The 22,048-nt window shown below is 38.7% G+C and overlaps 1 protein-coding gene across 1 annotated transcript in view; it reads right to left on the bottom strand.

Moving 5' to 3' along the window:
• ARHGAP15 (Rho GTPase activating protein 15) overlaps positions 1-22,048 on the bottom strand; it is a 310,043-nt gene that overhangs the window by 281,410 nt on the left and 6,585 nt on the right. The window contains exon 2 of the mRNA XM_072342035.1: positions 14,396-14,572. Coding sequence (XP_072198136.1) covers positions 14,396-14,557 — 162 coding nt within the window. The 5' untranslated portion in view covers positions 14,558-14,572. The remainder of the gene's footprint in view (positions 1-14,395; positions 14,573-22,048) is intronic.

A 22,048-nucleotide genomic window follows, 5' to 3' on the forward strand; every position in this document is an offset into this window, starting at 1 on the left:
TTCTCCACTCAAACATGCAACCAAGCTGAGCAACAAGCTGCTTCAGCTGCCATGTCATTTCAGTTTTTACACGTCTTCCCTTTTTATGTGTGCTCCACATCTCTGTGATGTCTCATCTCCCCGTTCCACTGCCATAGGCTATGAGTTAGGAACAAGGCTCAGGCTCAATGTCAAACACAGGGAAAATGGGAAAATATCGGAGAAGAGGAAATTAATGGGCACAAACACAGCTGTAAATCTTCCACACTAATGGACTTCATATATTTCCCTCATTCCTTGGTAAATCCCAAAGAATACAATAGCTACTGAGTAGAAAATGCCTAATAAAGGTAATCAGCTAAAGAAAGTTCGAGTTCAAGACCAAAAAACTTCACACTGATAGAATTCTTCTCACATATGAAGGAACAAATAACCTCAAGAAGCATGCAAACTGTCCCCTTTCAGCCACAACATCTTGTTGGACCACCATGGCTGGTGGAAGAGCATGCCTTCAGAAATGTCTCAGCAGTGTCCCAAATCAAACACCTGGGAATGGAGTTCCAGACTGAAAACACAGTTTCTCTCCATCAATAGAGATCTTGCTTTCATTTCTAAAAGGGAAACCTCAAGGTGAAAACCATCTAAAAATCTCTTTTCTGATGAGAAAATTATGAGAAATATTAACACTGGTCTTTTACTTGAACCCAGATACCTGATCTATAAATTAATTACTTGATCAGCTAAATTATTTATTCAGAAGGTAACGCCATGTTTGTCGGGGCCCTGTTTCATCCTGTGCACCTGCCCTACCTGAACTTATTACATGTAAAATTAATGAACCATTGAAACTTCAATATTCCATCTTTTTCATTATTTGAAGAGTATTGTTTATGTTTTGGAACTAACATTTTAAAACTGAGCTTTAAAATAAAAAGGATTTTTTTTTGTTTTGTTTTTTTTTTTTGCATCTTTTGGATGACAAATGGCAGCTGAAAAATAAAATGTCTCTTTTATTTGGGGGGGGGATGCATGAATTCATGATGTGCATTCAGTCTGTTTATTAAGTAATCATATCTGGATACAAGTGTCAACACAATTTATGTTTTGAATAATATGAAGCAGATAACCTCAATTAACAAGTAATTAGAGTCATTTTCCTATTAAGCAGTTCCCCTAATTGTTTTTGAAACCTGGAACTAAAATTGTAATAAATAATAAGCGGGCAAAACATGTCCCTGCATTAGCTTAATCCAGGCTTTCCATGGAGCTTGGGAAAAAACAGCAGAAATAGGGGCTGAACTCCTAGGGTGCACATGGTACTGAGGGACAAAGCAAATGCTGTTTAGTGGCTGCAGACCTCAGCATAGCCCACAGTTTTCTGTACTTTTCTTTTTCTCCTTTTACCTTTTCTCCTCTTTTATTTTTATATTATTTTTTCTGATTTGTTATATGAAGATGCAATGCAGGAAGCATTTGACTTGTTACTGTGAATTGACTGGAGCTTAGCAGGCCATCCCACATAGAGTATCACCTCTACTTAACCACAGCTTCTAACAGTGCAAATTGACACATCGTGTTTTACTGCAACACCATTATATACCTCCATTTATGTAGAATAATGAATAAACATAAAATGATTCTCGCAAAGAAGTTCTATAGAACAATCTGTGATTTTCTGTTTGCTGATTATGGAAAACTAAACAAACCCACGTTCCCTTTGACATCAGTCTTTAAATATCATCACTCAGTGTCATCAAAGAATAGAAAAATGTCACATGTATTTCTCTGCTTATACTACAGCAATTCATAGAAATTACCTATCTTGCATTATAGCTGTTGCCAAAAATGAGGAGAAAAATAATCTAGTTAAATCCAAAAAGAAATCCAGCAGCTGCTCTTCACCCTTAGCCAAAACAAACAAACTAAAATCTAACTGAATCTAACCCAGAAGTTCCAGAGGGAAGAAAAAGAATAAAATCAAAGGCAATAATATTCTCTTCACCCACAAACTCCAACCTTATTTACTGCCTTAGGCCTGTGTCACAATAGCAGCTGGAGAGCTGATAGGATACACCACTTTCCCCTGAAGATAGGAAAGAGAACGATTTCTTATAGTCCACGAAGGAACCAAAGTACCTGCGACTGCCCTAAGTAGGCTCCTCATTAGTTCACATCTAACTTTACTGCACCTTCCCCACAAATAGCTACTGGTGGTTTTCACCATCTCTACAAGATATTTTTTGCAGCCTTGGCAGAGCACAGGATGTATATTTTCATCATTAAAAAAAGAAATTCACAGTAAGGTAATAAATCAAAAAATAATAATAAGCCAACACCCTAAGAAGACACACAGGGAAATTCCAGGAAGAAATCTGGCAGCCATAGGAGGACATGAGCTGTTCAAAAGAAATACAAACATTTAAATAATGTATCTTGCTAGAAATTGGGCTTAGTGAGAAATCCCATTGATTTCTCTTAAGTCATTTTATTAAAAGGTCTATTAATGCTTGGCTTGCACTTTGTGGCTATGAGAGATGTTGGAACGAAGAGCTATCAAAGGTGCCTATCAAAGTTGTGGTTTTTTTTTTCTATTATTTTTTTTTTTCCATTTAACTTTTCCTAACTATTAAGCTGCTCATTTTGTGGAGACAATCATTAGTGTCTTTAATGTGAAACAAAGCTTCTGGATAAGAGCAGCTTGCTGAAGATCAATATGAGAGATATCATTTCAGTTACAGCTTTAATAACTGTAACAATAGGGAGCCTGGCATCGCTGGCTTTATGCATTAATGTAATTTAGAATCTACCAGGTACAAATCTTATCAAGCATTAACAGCAACCGCACTGGGATTTTCTAGGTAAGGAAACTGTGTGATAAATGGGAAGTATTTTAAAGGTAAATTTTTATGTCATTTAGCTCATCTGCTGTAAAACTTTAAAAAAGAAATGATATGAAGAAAAAATAAAAACAAATAAGATGCTAGGATTAGGGTGGCGTGTTTTCACTAACTTACAGTTCTCAGGCGTGTAATGCGCTCAGGATATACTGGTCTGTCTCTCTTGTTTAGATCATCACAAGGCTCATATGGCACACAAGATGGAAGGGTTAGGAGTTTTAGCCAAATTAAATGCAATTAAATATTTTCTGCTAATCTCCATACACAGATACCGCCAACTACCTGAATACGCTTTGCAAGGCTTTCAGTTAAGACACAAGAGAGGTAAGGAGCTCCTTCCTACCTCACACTTCTGAGACAAGGACCGGGTTCCAACCAACAAGCCAACATAACACCAGCTCTGCAGGTGAGGAGGACAACCCTTCCTCAAGCCAAATTCACACCAAATTCACACAGCTGAAGCAAATTCAGCCCCCACTCTGCATCTCCCAGCTCAGCTGCTTCCAGCTCCCCACTCACTCCATGCTTTTCACAGCCACTGACTCGTTGCCCCAACATTTCCCATGCTTTTGAGATGTACTCAGTGCTGCCACTTTTACTCTCATGTAGTAGTTTGTTGATGGTCATGTTAGTTCTTTTCCAGCTCTTTCATGATGAAAAATAATTAAAAATACACCCCCAAAAAGGAAACCAGCACTAAAAAATGTTAAAACACCCATTTTGGATCTCCTTTGCAAAGTTATTCTTGAAACCTGATGCAACCGATTGGCAGTTCTTGAAACAATTTGTTTTAACTCGTGTCCAAATGTCTTCAGGTTTTAGTGCTTACAGGTGGCCACTTCAGATTTACACTTTAATTTTGTGAAAGATCTAGACTGGGAGCACTGAATTTTCAGTTTATCCTTTGCTGATAAAAAATGGAAAGCTCAAAGTTGAAGTAGCCAACTACTGAAAAAGAGTTGGCACCTGGCACTTTAATTTTTAAACATTGGTGGGGGGTTTTTTTTGTTTGTTTTTGTGTAATGAGATTATAAAATAAGAGCATGACTTCAAATTCACTATCAAAAAGAATGAGCTCTTAAGGATAACAGAACTGCTGATGCAAAGCTCAGTTGGTCCAACCTCCAGGTCTGGTCCAAATAAACAAACAAAAGTTTGGATGCTTGTCTAGGTTTTCTACCTGCCTCGGGGCTACGAATGTCATGAGAACAGATTCGCTCATCACAGCTGCACTGCTTCCATTTCTGGCCATGGCTGAAATACGCAGGAAAACAATCTTTCTTGCAGAGCTCTGGGAGACGAAAGGAAAGGAAAATGCTATGGAGTTATTTCACAGCCCTTCAAATTTGATTCCAAAACTGGAGGAAGATGCAGACATTAGAAATGGATAGAATGTTTTTGCTGGTTTTGTTTGTCAGCTGTACTTCCAAATGCAAGTTTTTAGTGTAACTTTCTGACTATGTTGCATCTTAGGTAGACAACAGCTGGGGGAAAAAGAAAGATATTACCATGTCTGAAGTGTGGCCATACTCAGTGGTCTGTTATTAGTCTCTGAAATACTAAGAAAAAAAAAAAAATATATAATAACTTTTTAAAGGCAAATAGTGTTCATTTTTTCTTTTGTGGGGTAGAGTCTTAGGTCCTTTGAGGGACAAGGCTTGGATTCCACTTTTACCATGGATGTGAGATTGCTGTGCATGTATATCTATGCACAGAAAAATCACAGATGATCAACACCTGCTTCCATTAATGATGCAAACCTCACCAAACAAGAAATCTAAAAGAAAATAAAATATGGCCAGGTTAACATGGCTGGATCAGATCCTACAGTTATTTTTCCTGCAAAAGAACCACTGGCTTCAAAGGAGATTTTATCTGATTTAGGGCAGGAGAATGCTGCTGTCAACTGTCTAAGAATAGGCACGCTGCCTAACAAGGACACTCTGCTGTCTGTTCTAAAATCTCAGTGTATTAAACAACATTTAGTGTTCGCGTCCCTATATTGTGCACTAATGCGTGTATTTAGGGCGTGCACAAAATAACTTGATCCCCATTTCATCGCATCAGTAGTGCAATAATTTCAGCGCAATAATAATAAAAACACACAAAAACTGCTTCTTTACCTCTCCTGTCATGTCGTATTGGGTCACGTTGTGTCACATGATGTGATGTAATGTAACTCAATGCAAGGAGACACATGTCCCTTCTCATTGGAAATTTAAAGAAATGGAGCTTACTTTTCCCCTGTGGGAAACTATGCAGGTCAGGTGCCCAAGACTAGCTATGGGAAGTTTGATATCATCTCAGTTTCAGTACCTACATATTTCAGATCTGATGGCATTTTGAAAGGAAGCATGTTAGATGCCACAATGGAGCTGTAATACAGTACTTAATAAAGATAAAATAAAGAGAAACATAATTCCACAGCTTATGTTCCTTGTCACGGTGTCCATTGACACGTATTACCAGAGAGACTCTTTTAAATGATATTTTAACCGTGCTTTTTGAAATACATGTTATTAAACGAGAAAAGCCTGAGAGAAATCTAACGCAGCTAAAAAGCACATGAGTGTAGAATCAAGGGAAAAGAACTGATTAAAGAAGGAACCAAAACAAGATTTTTTTTAAAATTTTTTTTAAATGAAAAAATAGTGACATAGTTAAGCACAGTAAGTATAGATAAGGAAAACGTACAGGGCCTGGGGCCAAGTTCCCCTCTCAGTTACACTAGCAATAATTGTGGAATAATTCTGTTCCAATTAATAGAGTTAATATGTTGAGAATAGAATTGTCTAAGTAATGAGCATGATTGAAATGTAACAGTCAACCCAGCTCTGAGGCAGATAAGCATCATCCTCCATCCTGTATAGAATCAATCCCCAGTCCAGGTAGAGAAACAGAAGAAATAACTAAAACTTTTGACAGGCCAACATCTGTATTGGGATTAGGAGAAACAGGACTAAGTTCCTTCTCTACTTGGTTGTAAAGCATAAATACAGAAGAAGACTGTCATGGAAGTCAAGCAAAATATTAAGTAAATAGTGTTTATTCTCTAATGCTGAGGCACACTGTTATTTCAGACCCATAGCAAAGAGGTATAGGTTTGAAAGAACCACCTAGCTTGAGATCTTTAAATCCAAGCATCAACTACAGAGTCTCATCACCAAATCACACCCTCAGTGCCATGTCCACTTATCTCATAAATCCCTCCAGGGGGGGACTTGACCACTTCCATAAACAACCACTTCCAATGCTTGACCAACCTCTGCAAGGAATGGACTATGAATAGATAAGATGGTGCATAAGTTTTCAAATACAAGCGTTTAATACAAACTCATAAACATCCTTTGGCTTTGAACAAGCTCAGACTTAAAGGAGAAAACAGCCTGGAAAACCAGTTTACTCTCTGAGTGTCTTGTAAAAAATGAGAAGGACTTACTGATAGAAAAATAACACACTGTTTTCCTTTTCCAAAGAAACTCAATAAGCCAATCCAACTTGATAGCAATAGACTGAACCCAAGAGCACTGGAACCACATTGGGTAAAAGGTCCATGTTCTGGGGAATCAGCAGATAGATAGGCAGAGGAACAAGGACAGTTTCCCATCGCATTTTCTCTGCAAGCACATATGCCATGGGGATGCCAAATGAGGGTGAGAACTACTGTAAGCAATCTTACAGGGTCCATATGGGGTCCTGCCTTGAGCACTTGTATCTATGGGGACACCCCAAAAGCCAGATCCTTGAGTCTCTGGAGCCACTTAAGACAAAAAGGGATGGAAAGAGGCAAGCACAGATATGAGGAAAATACAAAACAGAAGAAATAAAGAAACGTTCTTTTATATGGTAAATGAAATATTTTAACTACTGACATTTTATCCCCCTCAGGATATGAATTATAAGAAGAGAAATGTCACAGCTGAGAAAAAAAAAAAGAAAAATAGAAAGAAAGGGGAAAAAAAAAGAAAAACCCTCTGCTTTTTTAGTCTTTTTTTAGTTTATCCTATCAGCTTTAAAGTGTGTATGTATATATTTACATCATAACCTTTATGTAACTCAAAGAGGTTTGTAGGCTTTGAAGATCCTGTCAAACATCCCCCAAACTGCAGACAACTAAATTAATGACAATAGAAGCATCTCATCCTTACTCCAGATCCTAGGAAAATAAATGGGGGAGCAGAGAGCAGAGAGGATGCAAAACTTACTAGCAATGCATTACTTTAGGAAGATCTTTAGTTACCATTAAAGGTACTTGTGTTTCCAAGTAACAAATAATGGGAACCTCCATATTTTGGAGCCAGTGGTGGTTTCCCTATCTGGCATCACTCCGGCTATAAATAAGTAAATAAACAAATAAGAGGGAAAAAAGAAAGAAAAAGAAAAGAAAAAGGAAAAGAAAGAAGAAAAGATAATATGAAAAAGAATGAAAGAAAAAAGAATGGGGGGGGATGAAAAAAGAGTAACAAAAAGGGGGGAAAGAAAAAAAAAAAAGAAATAAAATCAAATAAAAACGAAAAAGATTAAAAAAGGAAAAAATAAGGAGGAAAAGAAAGCCATAAAGCCATTTGGACCAGACTTGCGCTCCACAGCAGCAGCGCAGCGGCTGCTCCAGCCGCCATCTCCGGTGCTGCTCTGCCCCCTGGTGCTGCTGCAGCTGCAGAGCAGCCGCTCTCGGGCTGCACACCCCGCTGTCACTTCTCACTTTTCCGGCAAGTTCAAGGTCAGTGCCTAGCTATTTTCAGCTCATCTCTTCTTGATCCATGCAGAGAAATGACAAGGTAACGTGATTTGGGGTCAGCTGTATTACAGGAACCGTTACATAAACGGAGAAAGTGGAAATCAATCCTAGCTGACAGTGTCTTCAGGATAATCAGCGCTCACTCCATGCCGCTGTCAGCTCTCCTGCATCAAACACCATGTTACTTCTGTCAGATCTCTTTAACAAAACCTCTTTCTCACTTTTGGCAAAGTAAATAAATATTCCACTCGGGCTTGCATTTAGCTCATTGTTTAGAGAACTTTAGCACTCTGGACTCGCAGAGTCCCCATTTCTGCAGGAATGGACGGCATACCCTGTCACGTCCATCACTGCCTACAGAGGGTGTTGGCAAAGAGCCTGATGCATTTCCCCCCCTTCTTCGTGGCTTGTGCCTGATCTCTTCCTGCAGATGACTGTCCTCCAGTTCTCCATTCCAGAGCTCAGCTCCCAAAGTGCTTACCTAACCCAGCCGCATCAGTGCTTCTCCTCTAACATCTTAGGACACCTTCCTCAATTTGTCTGATTACCATTACTTTCTCTGAACCGTCTCCTCCCGTGACCAGACATCTTCCCTACCACAGGATTATGAACATATCATTTCACAAGATGTGCCGCGTCGCGGTGACAGCACATGGTATGTCAGTTTAGGGAAAGCACAGCTATTCCATCCCACCCACCTTGTGCTCCCATGGAACTGCCAAGCCCGCAGTGCTCCTCCGAAGAACCATTTACCATAATATTAGTTGTCAGTAAATTCAAAGACGGAACTCCTAAAGCTATAAAATGGATTAGAAGCAATTTAAAAAAGAATTAACAAACTAGAGTAAGAGTATACTGTCAACAAACAAATGCTTCATCATAGCACTGTAATTTGGAATTTTAATTACCCCTCTGCTTCTGTAACAAAACAATGTCTGAACTGGCAGCCATTTGAATCTCTCACAGGTCATTGAGCATTCTAGTTAATTACTCTATGAATAGCCTGTTTTTCTCCCCTCTGGAAACACGTTTCTAATGGCAGTCAAGGTCTGACAAATGTGTCATCTACATAATTAGCTAGGAAGCAACACAAAACATTAAACATGCTTTGTGCCGACAACTATCAAAACATTTCATTTGTTGTCAATTATTCATTACTTTGTAGGTTCTGAAGGGGTTGTTATTATGGAAATAAGTCCAGATGCTAACAAGGTTAGAGTTTTTTATTCAAATTAGTAATCAGAGGGCTAACTTTAAAAAATGTATCCCGTGCACATTCATGGCACCGTTCAATCAGTACTAAATTATAAACGAATTTAGTCAAGTTCAAGTTAAAACAGCCATGGCAGAGCGCATACACTAATTTGTAGAGTTGCATCTCTCTTTGAAGTTGTAGGATCTAAGCTGAAGTAGCAAACTTTCAGAACCTTTGGCAAGGCTAATTTGTGCTTGGTAAATAGAGTAAAGATTTTCACAGCGTGAGATAATGTAAGAGTAAAAAAAAAAAAGAGAGAGAGAGAAAGAAAGAAAGAAAAAACCTGGAGGTTTTTTGAACCCTTTTTTTCCTATCCCTCTGTCACTGAGCAAAAGTCAAAATCAGCATTTCCGACTCGTCTGAACTTCAGTTTGGTTTAACGAGGAAGCCAAACCAGCTACGATCACCACTCCCTTAATGGAGCTGAAATGAGTTTATGCTCGCTTTCAAGAAGAAATAGGTAGTGGTCATTTCATTTTTCTGTGATCTCATTATGATGCTGTCTATCAAGCGACACAGCTGAAATTGTATAGGGAAAATGTGCATGGACAGTAAATAAAATGGGCAGTTTAACAATAAAATTAACTTCTTCCTTTTTAGCCAAGATTACGTTGGCTGAAGTCTTAAGATACATATATGCAACAGAAAATACCTTCTCACAGGGTATACATAAGGGAAAAAGAAGAGGAAAAAAAAAAAAGCCATAAAAACAAAAGGCTTTGTTCTGAGCTTTGCTCTGATGTGGGGCTGAAATAATGCTTGTAGGTTAAAAAAAAAAGACCTGAGAAAGGGTTGAGAGTCAAATCCCACTGCTCCAATGGGGAAACTTGGTCACTGAAGTAAACGGAACCCTGAAATATTCTCATGCACTCAGGCTCTGCTTTCAGCAGGATGGATGGGAAAATGGAGCCATTGAGATGGATGAGTCGGGATGACACACAGCAGATCTCGATTCTGAAGGTACAGAACCAGGTTGAACACAGCAAGAGGACATATGGCATGTTTCATTCCTCATTCTCCTGCTTTAGGAAGGAGAAAGATAATGTTGCCAAACAGATATACGCTGTTGTTTTTTTTTTTCCAATTGCTATTTCTGTGTTTTCTGACAATATTTATGCTCCAGAATTAACTCTGGACCAGTGCTTATGGACTCCTTATAAAAGCAGATGCATATCTGATGGACTGGTTCATGATGATGATAGAATTTGGAGAGAATAAGGCCTGGACAGTCACTGTTAGAACATAGTAAGTCAATAGTCAGCTATGGAAAAGCAGGAGGTTTTCTGCTCCTAGAAATATTTTGTCAAGATTTGTTTGTTTTTTTCCTCCAGGAAAAAACAGTAAACTGGGGAAAAAAAAACACAAATCATCAGAAACTTTCAGTAAATAAACTATATGATAAAAGAAGCTCTGATGATCTCTCGGAGATTGAAATAATCCATTTTCAGCTGACACTACCCATAGCAATGAAACCGAAAGGAGGGCTGGAGTCTGTCTTGTAATTAACATTAAACAGATAACATATTTATGAGGGAGTCAAAATATTTTGGAAGCCGATAATCCTGTAAGCCTTAACATGGTATAAAAACAACAAATAAATGCAAAGTGTTACTGTTACACATGCCTGCCTGATCAATGGTTTTCACATATTGATCTATAAATGGAGTTGACAGTCTGTGTTGGCTGCACATTTTCCAAGCAGCTCTATTTTTGTACAAAACCAATACGGGCAATTACCTTTGTTTGAGATGCCAAGTCTTATCAATTCAATGTGATTTAGTGTCATTTTAATTAAATATCAGGATCTACTTCAGGACAATCTATACAAACAAAGCCTCAAACTTGACTATAAGCTTGATTTGAAGTAAACATGTACAAGCCCCGAGATTGTGAAATATGGCTCAAAAACTCTGCTAAACAGAAGGCTTATATTTTTAGCAGTTTTATTTCTGTCTTTTTGGCTAGCCATAACTTTGGCAAGTGTGCTACAATCACAGGAGTAAGAAACAAAGGAAGATTGCTTCCCACTCCCCGATAACGTATTAGAGGGAGAAATCAACTTACCAGTTTGTTTAATCTCATCATAAAAAGCTCTAATACATAAACATTTTGGAATGCCTAAATAGGCTCTAATTCTTAATACAGGCACCAATAAAAAAAGATGTTTCATTGTTTGAAGTTGTTCTGAATGAAGCGAAATGCACTTCCCTGGGGTTTAAGAGATGAAAATAGCAAATATTCATTTGCGTTGCTGGTTCAGACACTAACATTAAGCACAGAAAGAGCCCCTGCTTACCACAGTGTGTGTCCAGCTTCGTGATTTATGCTCTTTAAACTCTACGTTAATATCCATTTCAACCTTTGCACAATGCTCAAGCATTTCCACAGCAAATAAATAACAAAAATCCCCAAGAATCCACATTTCACTTTTGCATCAGTTAGCTCCTGCCTCCCCCATTTGCATCTTTACTACCACAAAACGCACAAGTGCATATGGCCCCGCTGATGTATGATGCATATCCTTCTTTGTCACACTGCCGAAAATAATCTGTCCACCTTCAGAAGTATAGCCCCAGGTGTGCTTAGGAGCATCACAGCCAGCACTGTGGAATACAACAAATCCCTTTGAGAAAACTATATATTTTCTTCTCCATAAATCACCAGCCATCTTTCTCAATTTGCCTCTGTTTGTTGTTTGTGGGGTTGTTTTTTTTTTTGCCCTTTATGCCCAAAGCATTCATTTTATTTTATTTTTTTTCAAGAGCGTTTCATAAATATATAGTTCTGCTGATTGTTCAAAATGTGCCAAATGCTGATTGCCTTAATCCACTGGAGTCAGTGTGTTTTGCATAAGTTAGGTAAAGAGGATTTGACCCATTTATTAATAGAATTATAGTAGGCACATGCTGAATATGGGCAAAGACAGAGTAACATGGAGTCCCTTATTCAGCTCTTATTTCAGAGGAAATAAAGATCTCTCCAATAGGACAAAAATACGCAGCTGACATAAAACCAAATGGAAGCGACGATCAGTGGCTACTTTATAGTGATCTGATCAGAGGGAAGCTCTTCAAAATTGAAGATTTCCAAACAGAAAATCTGAGATAGATCCTATTTTTTTCCCTTCTAGCACAGAATAATTGGCTTAGCCTGGCACATGAGTAATACGCATCTTTCAGCAGGGGTCTGCATGCTTCCAAATGCAAAAGTGAGGTTTCTGAGTGTACCAAGAAAGTATGTCATGAATTTTTAAAGAGGATTACTGAATGTGAATGTACCTGCGTGTGTATGTATGTGTGTATAAGCTGAGCCCTGCTCTTTCCAAGACTCCTGGATGCCAGGGACTGCTCCCCCCATTGCTTCCCCCTGAGTCCTTCTCAAGTCGCATGCACAGATCCAGACCTGCTGGCATGCAGATGACACACACAATTGAAATTTCAGTGGTCTTTTAACTCAACTTGCACTGCATATTACGCAAGTATTTGAAAACACTGAGATCCTTAGGCATTTCGCTTTTGGTTGGGGTGTCACCAAACAACTACAAGGGGTTTATGGAAGCAAAGATGCCCAAATAGTTTCGGTCTGTCAATATCTAGTCAGAAAATTCGGCGTGGCAAAAAGAGATTAAAAGAATCAAAATAGAAAGGGAATTAGTAGCATGGCAAGCATTCAGTCTATTATATCAGAGCCAAGATTGCTGGGTAAAATGTCATATACATAGTAAAGCTCTGCATTTAGATAATTAGCTACTAAACAAATGCGGCACAAAGCAACTTTTCAGCTCTCGGCCAATGAACAGATATTGTACCTGCAACAGTTTTTGGGATGCTGTGGGAAATATTTATGTCTCATTTAACTTTTTAGAGCCCTTGCTCTGTAACAGTCCTGCACACTATCCCCAAAACTAAAGTTATGTAACAAGGTAATATCAACAATGAGAAACTGCATGATAAAATCCTGCCCAAAAGTGAAAAATGCTAATTTTGTCTCATTTAGCAGCTGGATACAGAAATGCTCATTAGTTTTAAGAGGGTTAATCCTTTTAACTTTTGCATATTGATATGCCAATTATGCCTAATTGTACAAGAGGCATCAGTCAAGGTAATAGTGCATAAACACATGAAAGTTATTAAGTACATCCCAACATGTAATAAAGTAGGTGTTAATTGGTAGCTGAGTTCTGCAGGCTATTGAGGTGGATAATTCATTGAGAGATGGATCACTTGTAATTTCTCTACATAATTCCTTTTGCAGTCTCATGCTGTGATGTTTTCATGCTTGTCAAAAACAACTGCAGCCTAGTGCCTTTTGTTAAACACAGCCAATAAAATATGTTAGGCATCATTAAATATACTTAACTTTTAAACTTCTTCAAAGGTACAGTTCTTCCCGATAATACATTATAGTATTCCCAGTAAATTACTATAAGCATCATCTCAGGTCTGTGCTGGTGGAACATTTTGTTTCGGATAAAAAGGAAGAAACATGTGCAACGCGTTGTGGGAAATAGTAGGAATTGTTCAAACTGGTTCAAATTGATTGGAAATGATAGACGTAATGTTTTATTACTTTGCAGAAATATGTGAAGTCCCTGAAATAGGTTCAATTGTAACGGAGAAACTCAGGAACAACAATCGTATTTCTAACAAATTTTGCGCTTGAATTTAGGGTAGAAAATTCAGCTGCCATAACTGACTTTCCACGCTTAGTAACTTTTTTAGAAAGCTGATTGTTTCATTGGAATGAAATATACGAACTAAACAAAGATTAATAGCTTACGTGGTTGTGAAAAGTGACTGAGACTTGGGACTTTGTCCCCAGCCAGCAGAGTTTTCTCCCTCATTTGCATTTCCGAAAACAAAATGGATCTGGAGTCCAAAAAGTGGCTAACACTGCATAAATAATTTTGTAACATTATATGGCCTCAGCTGCAAGTTGCCACTATTACGGAAGAAAATTAACCAGGGGAGACTCATACCAATCAGTTTGTTTAGTAGCTCAGGAGGAGTACAGGGGCAGGGACACAACTGGCGGAACAGTTCATTGCTAACTACTTAATCTCAGAAAAAAACAGGAAAAACAAATAGAAGAAGAAAAAAAGAAAGGTAATAGATAAAAAAATGAGTCAACTCTTTCCATACTGCTGACTATTAAAATATTAAGGTTTCTTTGGTGCTCGATTTTGCAATTCAATTTTTTTTTTTCTTTCTTTCTTTTGTCTGGTTTTCACCTGTTTAGAAGTTGTGCCATATCTCTGTTACTGTAAGTATTATCCCCTACAGCAGCTGTATTTAAGTACTGTAACACTTGAGAGTTCAAATGTGATTATTCTGGCCACCTAAAGCCAAATTCTGTGTTTCAGCAAAGGAAAATTGTTCTTCCAGTGCCTAGACACACTGTTAAAAATGTAATAGTGCCATTAAATTCTATGCAAAGGACTATTATGAAGCTGGTGTAACCACACCCAACACAATTCTGACTTTTAAAAACTTGGAAATCATGAAATATGAGGAGCATTTTACTTACAGGCTCAAGGACTTTCACATTCTCAGACAGAATCATAGATTTGCTTTGGCTTAGTCTGTCATGGTGACTGTTGGCATTTTTGATCCTCATTTGAACAGCTCCTGTACCATGGGAAGGATTTGGCTTTTCAGAGGCCGTGTCAGAAGTTGTAGACCTTTCCATGGCTACTGGGTTGACCTGAAGAACACAAAATGAGAGCATTAATCAAGAGATCCTTCATTCAAAAAAGTACCTGCGCTGCTTATCTGTTGTCATTGTAATCAAGAGAAGTTATTTTGCTGGCAACTTCTTGATCATCTTTGAACACCGGGATAACTATCAGCTGTGTCAGTCTGCAGTTCTGTTATTGTCCTTATCGTTCACCCATTCAACTGCCTTGGAAGACTTGGTTTATGTAAAAGATTATCCTTATCTCAAAAGCCATTCTCCTGCATGGTGTAATCTCCCTGCAAGCCTCTCTCATGTCCAGCTGGCAGCCACTACACTTTGTCTTTGGCCTTGCTCACACCACAGATTTTAAACCTTTCAAGGGAAAATGACATGTTTTGAAGCCAATTAACATATCTTACCTCCACAGTTTGATACATACACATTACAAGTACACTAAAGAATCACATTACAACCAACACTGCTAGCATCCTAAACTCAAACTCACGTCAAAAGAAACAAAACTAAACTAAAATCCAGACATTTCATTTTTAACCATTTTAACAGCAGCATGGACGACATTTTTGATTCTGTTCTCAGTTATAACATTTTGAAGTGAGGAGATGGTTGGGCGTATTACTTCTCATGCTTCGAGAGCAACAGTTGGGAAGCAAGGTCTTCCCAATCTCTGAAAATGAAACTCCCTGATTTCACAAAAGTCTATTTCTAAGAAGGCTTTAAAGCAAAGGAAGATAAGGTCATAAAGTACTAGTGTACATGGGAAGCACTACAGCATGTCCTACTACAGTATGGACATAATTACGGGACATAGTGGTGGTGGGAGGACACAGATCTCATGCCTTTATCCTCTCCTGGCCCCAGTAAATCATTTTCTCCAGACCTTCAGCCACAGATGTGGAAGAAAATAATGAGATGTCAAAGTATGGCAGAATGGCTGAGGCTAAGAGGGACTTACGGAGATCATCTGGTCCACCCTCCTGTTCAAGCCCAGAACCATGTCCAAATGCTTTTCAAATATTTCCAAAGTGATTTAAATTCATACAAGCTGAAGATATGGAAGCATGAAGAAACACAGCACTCTTGAATAGAAAAAACAAGATGATAGTGCATTGATCACCTAATGATAAGTGCCACGATAAAAATACTAACTTCCAGGCAAACAGCAAAGCTCATGCTCTTTATTTCCTTCACTGAAATAATTATACAAGAATCCCTACAGAAGAACCATGGAAGGAGAGGAGAAATTACTGCTAAAGCTTTTACCTGCCACGCAGTTGTATTCAGCTCTATTTCTGCTGCAGTGCTAATACTGGGACAACCAATTTATGTGAAACTTGGAGAGTCAAACCATTTTGTATTTCATGTTGGTGTCAAAGCAAAATCCCTTCCCAACAGATTTTCAGAAGGCTCCAGGCTGGAGAGCTGATCAGACTTGAGAGACTAGAGTAGAGCTGGCTGTGTCCCCACTCCAATGCTTGGCTCAAACGCATCCCTCAGACTTGCCTCTGAAATTCTCCACCTGTAAAACTCTGACATATCTCCTCTTGGGAGTGTTACGGGTTGTAATTAAGTATTCTCTGCCTGATGTTTTCAGTACATGAAAACATTAAAAGTAAATAAATTAGTACTATGAAAAGCTCGTGCCCTGGATCTTAAGCAGGAGCCCCATCAGTAAACTCCAAGTCTGCAGAGACCTCTTGATTTTGATCTCACTGAACCCCAGCTTATGTTTTTCTGAAACCCAAACCAATTCATACACGCTTTGTTATAATATAAAACAATGAAATTACAAGAAACAACAACAAAAAAAAACCACCCGCCAAACTCTCAGCATTTCTCTCTAAGATTCTGCTTGTCTGCCTGTAGAGCACAGTAAGATTATGCAGAATCTGAAAGGCAAAGTACAAAAGCTACTGCACTGGGATTTCCAGGTAGAAACCCTTTGCTGCCCAGCATTACCAACTCTGTGAGCCAGTAGATGGCACCCTCAATATGAGCTCTGCAAATGCTCTTGCAGAAGAATTTGGTAGTAATCACAATCTGTCCTCTTTTTTTTTTTATTATTATTATTTCCAGAAAATTACAGAGAGGGAGACAGTCAGGAAACAGATATAACATTAACACAAAGGAGAGGAAGTATCCTATCTGATGCTTTTACGATCTGATGCTTCCAAACAGTTATTAGCATGGCTGGGGCCAAGCTCAGGCTGGTTTTGCAGGGGAATTTGTTTCCCTTACTTTGGAAGACAGAGCTGCCAAGCCCTGTGCAACCGCTTATGAGGCACTTCATGTTCATTATATAATTAGCTAATTTGCCTTTTGGCAAACAGTTAGCATCTGGATATAAATTTTAGTTTTGAAACCTCCTACGGTTGATTTGTTGGATACAGGCATTGAACCAAGGCAGACGTGGGGTTTTTTTCCCCCTCCTTTTGTTTATATGGGTTTCCAGAGCAAACGGGCAGCAGGATTTTATGGGATTCACCTCAGAGAAGAGGAACACTGAAAACCCTCTTAGAAGTACATCTTCAGAGGCAGTGTCCAACAGCACAGATAAGGGAGGAGAAAAGTCAGGAGGAAGTACAGGTACAAAAAAAGGCCCTAACATGAGGCTGAATGGATGATAAAGGAGGAGAAAAGTGAGAAAGGACAGCTTTAATTTCTGGAAAAAGAGATCAGATTATTTGTGTAGAAAGGAGAATCACATAGGCTAAGGGACAAATCATGTTTCTATCTGGAAGAGCAAAACCAAGTCAGTCGTACATAAAGCACCTCTTCTGGAGATTGCTTTGGGAGTTCAAATCCTTCAGCAGAGGAAGGAAGGGGCTGCACTGGCCATGAGATCAACAGTCTCAGTGGGTCAGCACTTGGGGTTGCTTCTCCTGGGAATTAGTCCTCTTGCTCGAGATGCTTGGTAGTACATAACACAGCACCTGCATGGTGAATTGGGCTGAAATGGAGCCAAAGCTCAGACACCAACTAAAGGTGTCACGTGGCCACTAAACGGGCAAGGGACATTTTACTTATCTGGCAAGTCGGTGGATAATACACTATAGCCCTGATTTCACCTCTGCACACACGGTGTGGAAGCAATAAGCACTGCAGAGGTGAGCAATGGAAAGGTAACAGCGCATGCAAATCTGCACACACTGTAAAGCCATGCCATTTCTGAGAATCAGGCTCAGGTTGAAAGAGAAATACTGAAGACTTGCAGAGAACAGATCTCTGGCTTCCTCACTTACTGCTAAGCCTTGATAAAACAATTTTAGAAAACATTTTCCATAGTATTTCTTTCAAAAGCACTGTTTTCACAAAATCCTGTTTGATAGCAGTCAAAATACCTCTATTACTTCAAATACTCCTTTGATGGAGAAAACTTATTTTCTGTCTCCATTACCTTTATAATCACTGTTTCTGAGATGATAAAGGAAGCAAACTAACATTGTTAACTTCCCAACTAAAGAAAAATCCTTAATGTTCCCAGCTTATAGCTTTCTGCAGAAATGACAGGAGTGAATGATTCATCTCACTGCTATTTGTATGTCTTTGGTAGCTTGATTATGGCTTCTATCTCACAGTAACAGCCACTAAGCATTCCTTTCCTGCAGCAGCTCACGGAGCTAGAGGAAGTTTCATATTGCAGTTATCAGGTTTTTAATTCATTTTGGCACACTGCTATGTCCAGTAATGGACACCATATAATGATCAGGGTGACTGTTACTACCCAATAACTTTAATACCTGATTTTTGGTACAGTATCAGTAATATTTGTATGTAGGTTTTCTGTGAAGCAATATGATGTAATGAATCAGAAAGCAACACAAAGGCAATTCATCAAGAAACAAGAAGACAGACAGCAGTATTTCTATGTTTTGACTTGAATTATTCCTATGCTTCAGCATCAATTCATCTTGAACCAAACATCTGTAATAAGTGCCATTAACCAAGAAAGGAAAATATATATCTGTGATTAATAAAATTTGTTGCATTTGTTTTTCAACATTAATAAATTAAAACCTTTGCATATCATTTCTGGCGTTTATCAAAATCAGCTTTTAATTTCCTCCAGCTTCATTCCTGGGCACATTTCAGTGCAACATGAAAACACTTCAAATCAAAGTGCACCTGCTTACAGTCACTAATTGCATTCCTTCAGCTGAAGAGCAACATTGTATATGAAGAGCATCCACCAAAGCCTGCCAGAATAATATCAATGAAAGATAAAAATCAGCACTAGGGTCACCATTACACTAAACCTACGGGCCCGAAAGTCTATCAAAACAGAAGAGGAAGTAGGAGTTAACAAATGCAAAAAAACAAGCTCACGCCACATGTGGTGAGTCAGAGCATTCTTGCGAAGTAGAAAACATTGCTGTGTCCCTGAGAGAAGCGTTTAAAATCAACACACCTACATAAACATTTCTGCCATTGGATTTTGCTCTCAGCCTTCTCCACGCTGTACGTTATCTCTGCTGAAGTACAGCTCAGGGGCAGGAAGTGCTTAACGCACAGCTGATGGAAATGAAGGGGGACAGATGAAACATCTATAGGTAAAAAGAGAGGACAACAAGTAAACTATCACACTATTTATTTTTTTACTCTTTTGCCTGCTGTGTTCCACCTTTATTTTTTTTCACTTCCAGCCATCTGCAGCACGCCACTCTCAGAGCTAACATGTCACACATCTGCACCCAGGGCACAAACAGCAAAGAGAGTCCTGATGCCAGGTTAGAAAGCAATAGGAAATCCATCATAGTGAAAATGCAAAGCAGTTGTAGCATTTCTATGCCTTTTCCATTGCAGAAAGAGGTCATTCAGCCTGGAATAATTCCTAACTTAGGAAGTAGATTTAATTTCAGCCATCAGTCACATCTCTGGTCAGAAAGGGAGATCAGGAATAACACCGTTTCTGCACTGCATGGGTCTGTACTCCTGTTTTAGCCCTTTGTATCAGATAAAGCTGAACATTATGCAGAGTTTGGTCTGCTGTAAAATGTTAACTGTCCAACTTAACTGCATAGTTTCACTTATCAATTAAACTTACAATTCCATCAGTAAGCAGCAGAGAGTTTCTACTTCCTATACAGCCGTGCTCATTTACAATAATGAACATTCCTCCTTTTATTGGGCTAATTATTATATTTCCTTTTACTTTTTTACCTGTTAAAGCCGTGTTAGACTTTCAGGGATGCCTCTCATAACAGACTGCTCACTGAGCAAGGACCATGGAGGTCATCTCACTTCCTGGTTCTAATAGCTGCCCTTGTAGTCACTCTTTTGTTCCACAGAGTTCTACAGACAACTCTAATTTACATGTACTGTTGTCCATACATCTCTCACATCAAAGGGAAGAGTAGAAAATCTTTCCTGTTTTGTTTGTGACAATATTTCAGTGACCAACACTCCTCTGCTACCATATGGAGAATAAGGAATCTGGCATAATATTCCCATACTTATTTATGGGCTGATAATCCAGCCTCTATAGGGAAGACGCACCTAAAGACAAAATTCCTGACCTTGCTTGGCCAAAATCATAGCAGCCTTCCTAGATGGAATTTCCAAGCACTGTTGTTAAACAGCTCTTAAGATAAAGAACCTTTCGTCCAGTAAGGTTATAACTTGATCATTGATATGATGATCATGTCAACCTTACCTACTCTCCTACTAATAAATAAAACTTAGTTAATAACTACATAATTCTAGTGACTGAAATCTCACATACCAACTTAGTATCTAATAGGAACAAACTGTGTTATCACCTAAAACAATATCAGCCTAGTTTGAGCATGAGTACATATAGCTCCAAGCAGGTCTTACAGGCCTGATTCAGATCTCAGGCTCAGGGCAATGCAAGAGTTGTATCAAGCATGCCCAAAGAGAAAGGTAAAAAATACTTACTGCAATATGGAGCCAGGTGTGGAGATATACTTTATAAGGGATTACTACACATCCAAGTTATCACTTGCAATGCGCCACAGACCCACAGGAGTTCACAGTCTGTACTACAGACTGCTGACTACTAGGACCAATTCCTCACATCCAATATTAAATGACTACAAATCCATCTGCAGTCACAATCTACTAACTACAGGGCTTCCCTGCAATAAACAAATAAAAGCCTGCTAGGAAATATCATTATAATAACACTGAACACAACAAAAACACAAGCTTCTTCAAGGCAGCAAGTGACTACATATGGCCATGTCTCCTCTTGCGTCACTTAGTTTCTTAATTATATTGCATGTGAAGGTCCCAGGAAAGGTAACAGTTGTTTTGAAAGTGCGTCTGTCACAATATATCATATGAGATAGCATAATGGAGTCTATTTTCATCATTCCCGTGTCAATTTAATATCCCATTTTCAAGTAGAACTTGAAGCTAAAAGTATTCTTTGTGTACGGTTTGGCCTGCATATGTTTTGAGAACAGTTGTCCATAGGAGAAATTCAGTTGAATATGTAAAAGAACAAGCCTGGGGAAAAAAAAAAAAAAAACCTACAAAAAATACAAAAAAACTTCTAGGTCTTCCTGTTGGCAGCACATTGCATCTCTTTCTGGAGAGCATCTGATCCACGACACCTGCCTCCATTTCCCGTGCTGTGCGAGCTGAACTACAAGCGCTCCAAATGGCAAAAGCTCATTGTGTAAACACAGTATTACTATATATGTATATACGTATTTATTTTATTTTTAATGAAAAACTTTGTCTCACATGTATCATTTCTAGTGCATTCTAAGGTACTGAACGGCAGAATGAGAGTGGTTCAGCCACTGAGCCAATGACAAGAAGATATTCTGAGCAGCACAGAATATCATTCGTGGCAACTGAACTGATTTAATGCCTAATGAGATCTTAGAAGTACTAGAGGGGATCAGAGGAGTACTGCTTGGGTACTTGTGACCATCCTTCACTATCTTTTCCTCACCTGATAGGATGATTTCCTCCTACTTCCATCCTTCCTGACAAAGCAGTGCAGAGCAGAGCCGTTGAATCACCATGCAAGACTGATCACCTCTGAACTCGTTTTACATCTGCATATGACACTTGCCACACAGCAACTTTTTTAGTTTAAAGCCATCTAATTCTGAATTTAAAAAAAGAAAAAATAAAAAAATCCAATGTTTTCTCTAGGAAGATCACGTAAGAGTCACAGATTTTCTCCAGTGCTTGAAAGAAATCTGTTCCTATAGCCTAAATGTTCAGAAAAGTGTTGTTACTTCTAATGTTGCCAGATCTGAAGCGCTGAGACACTACAGGAAAGGTTATTCTTGCCATATTTACAGATACAAGCAGAAGTGACAGAAATCTCAAAGTAAGACTGCTTGAAATATTTCCAGCTCAATTCTGCAGAACTTCTCCCCACAGAGATTCAGATATTCATCCAAACTTTCCATGCTTACCTGGAGCAGACATGTGGTGATGGTAGTTTGGAACAGCCCAAACTCTCTGGAGAAGAGTTAGCACCACAAGACAAACTGAGGTATT

Source organism: Excalfactoria chinensis, chromosome 7, assembly GCF_039878825.1.
Source record: "Excalfactoria chinensis isolate bCotChi1 chromosome 7, bCotChi1.hap2, whole genome shotgun sequence".
In the NCBI taxonomy this organism is placed as follows: Eukaryota; Metazoa; Chordata; class Aves; order Galliformes; family Phasianidae; genus Excalfactoria; species Excalfactoria chinensis.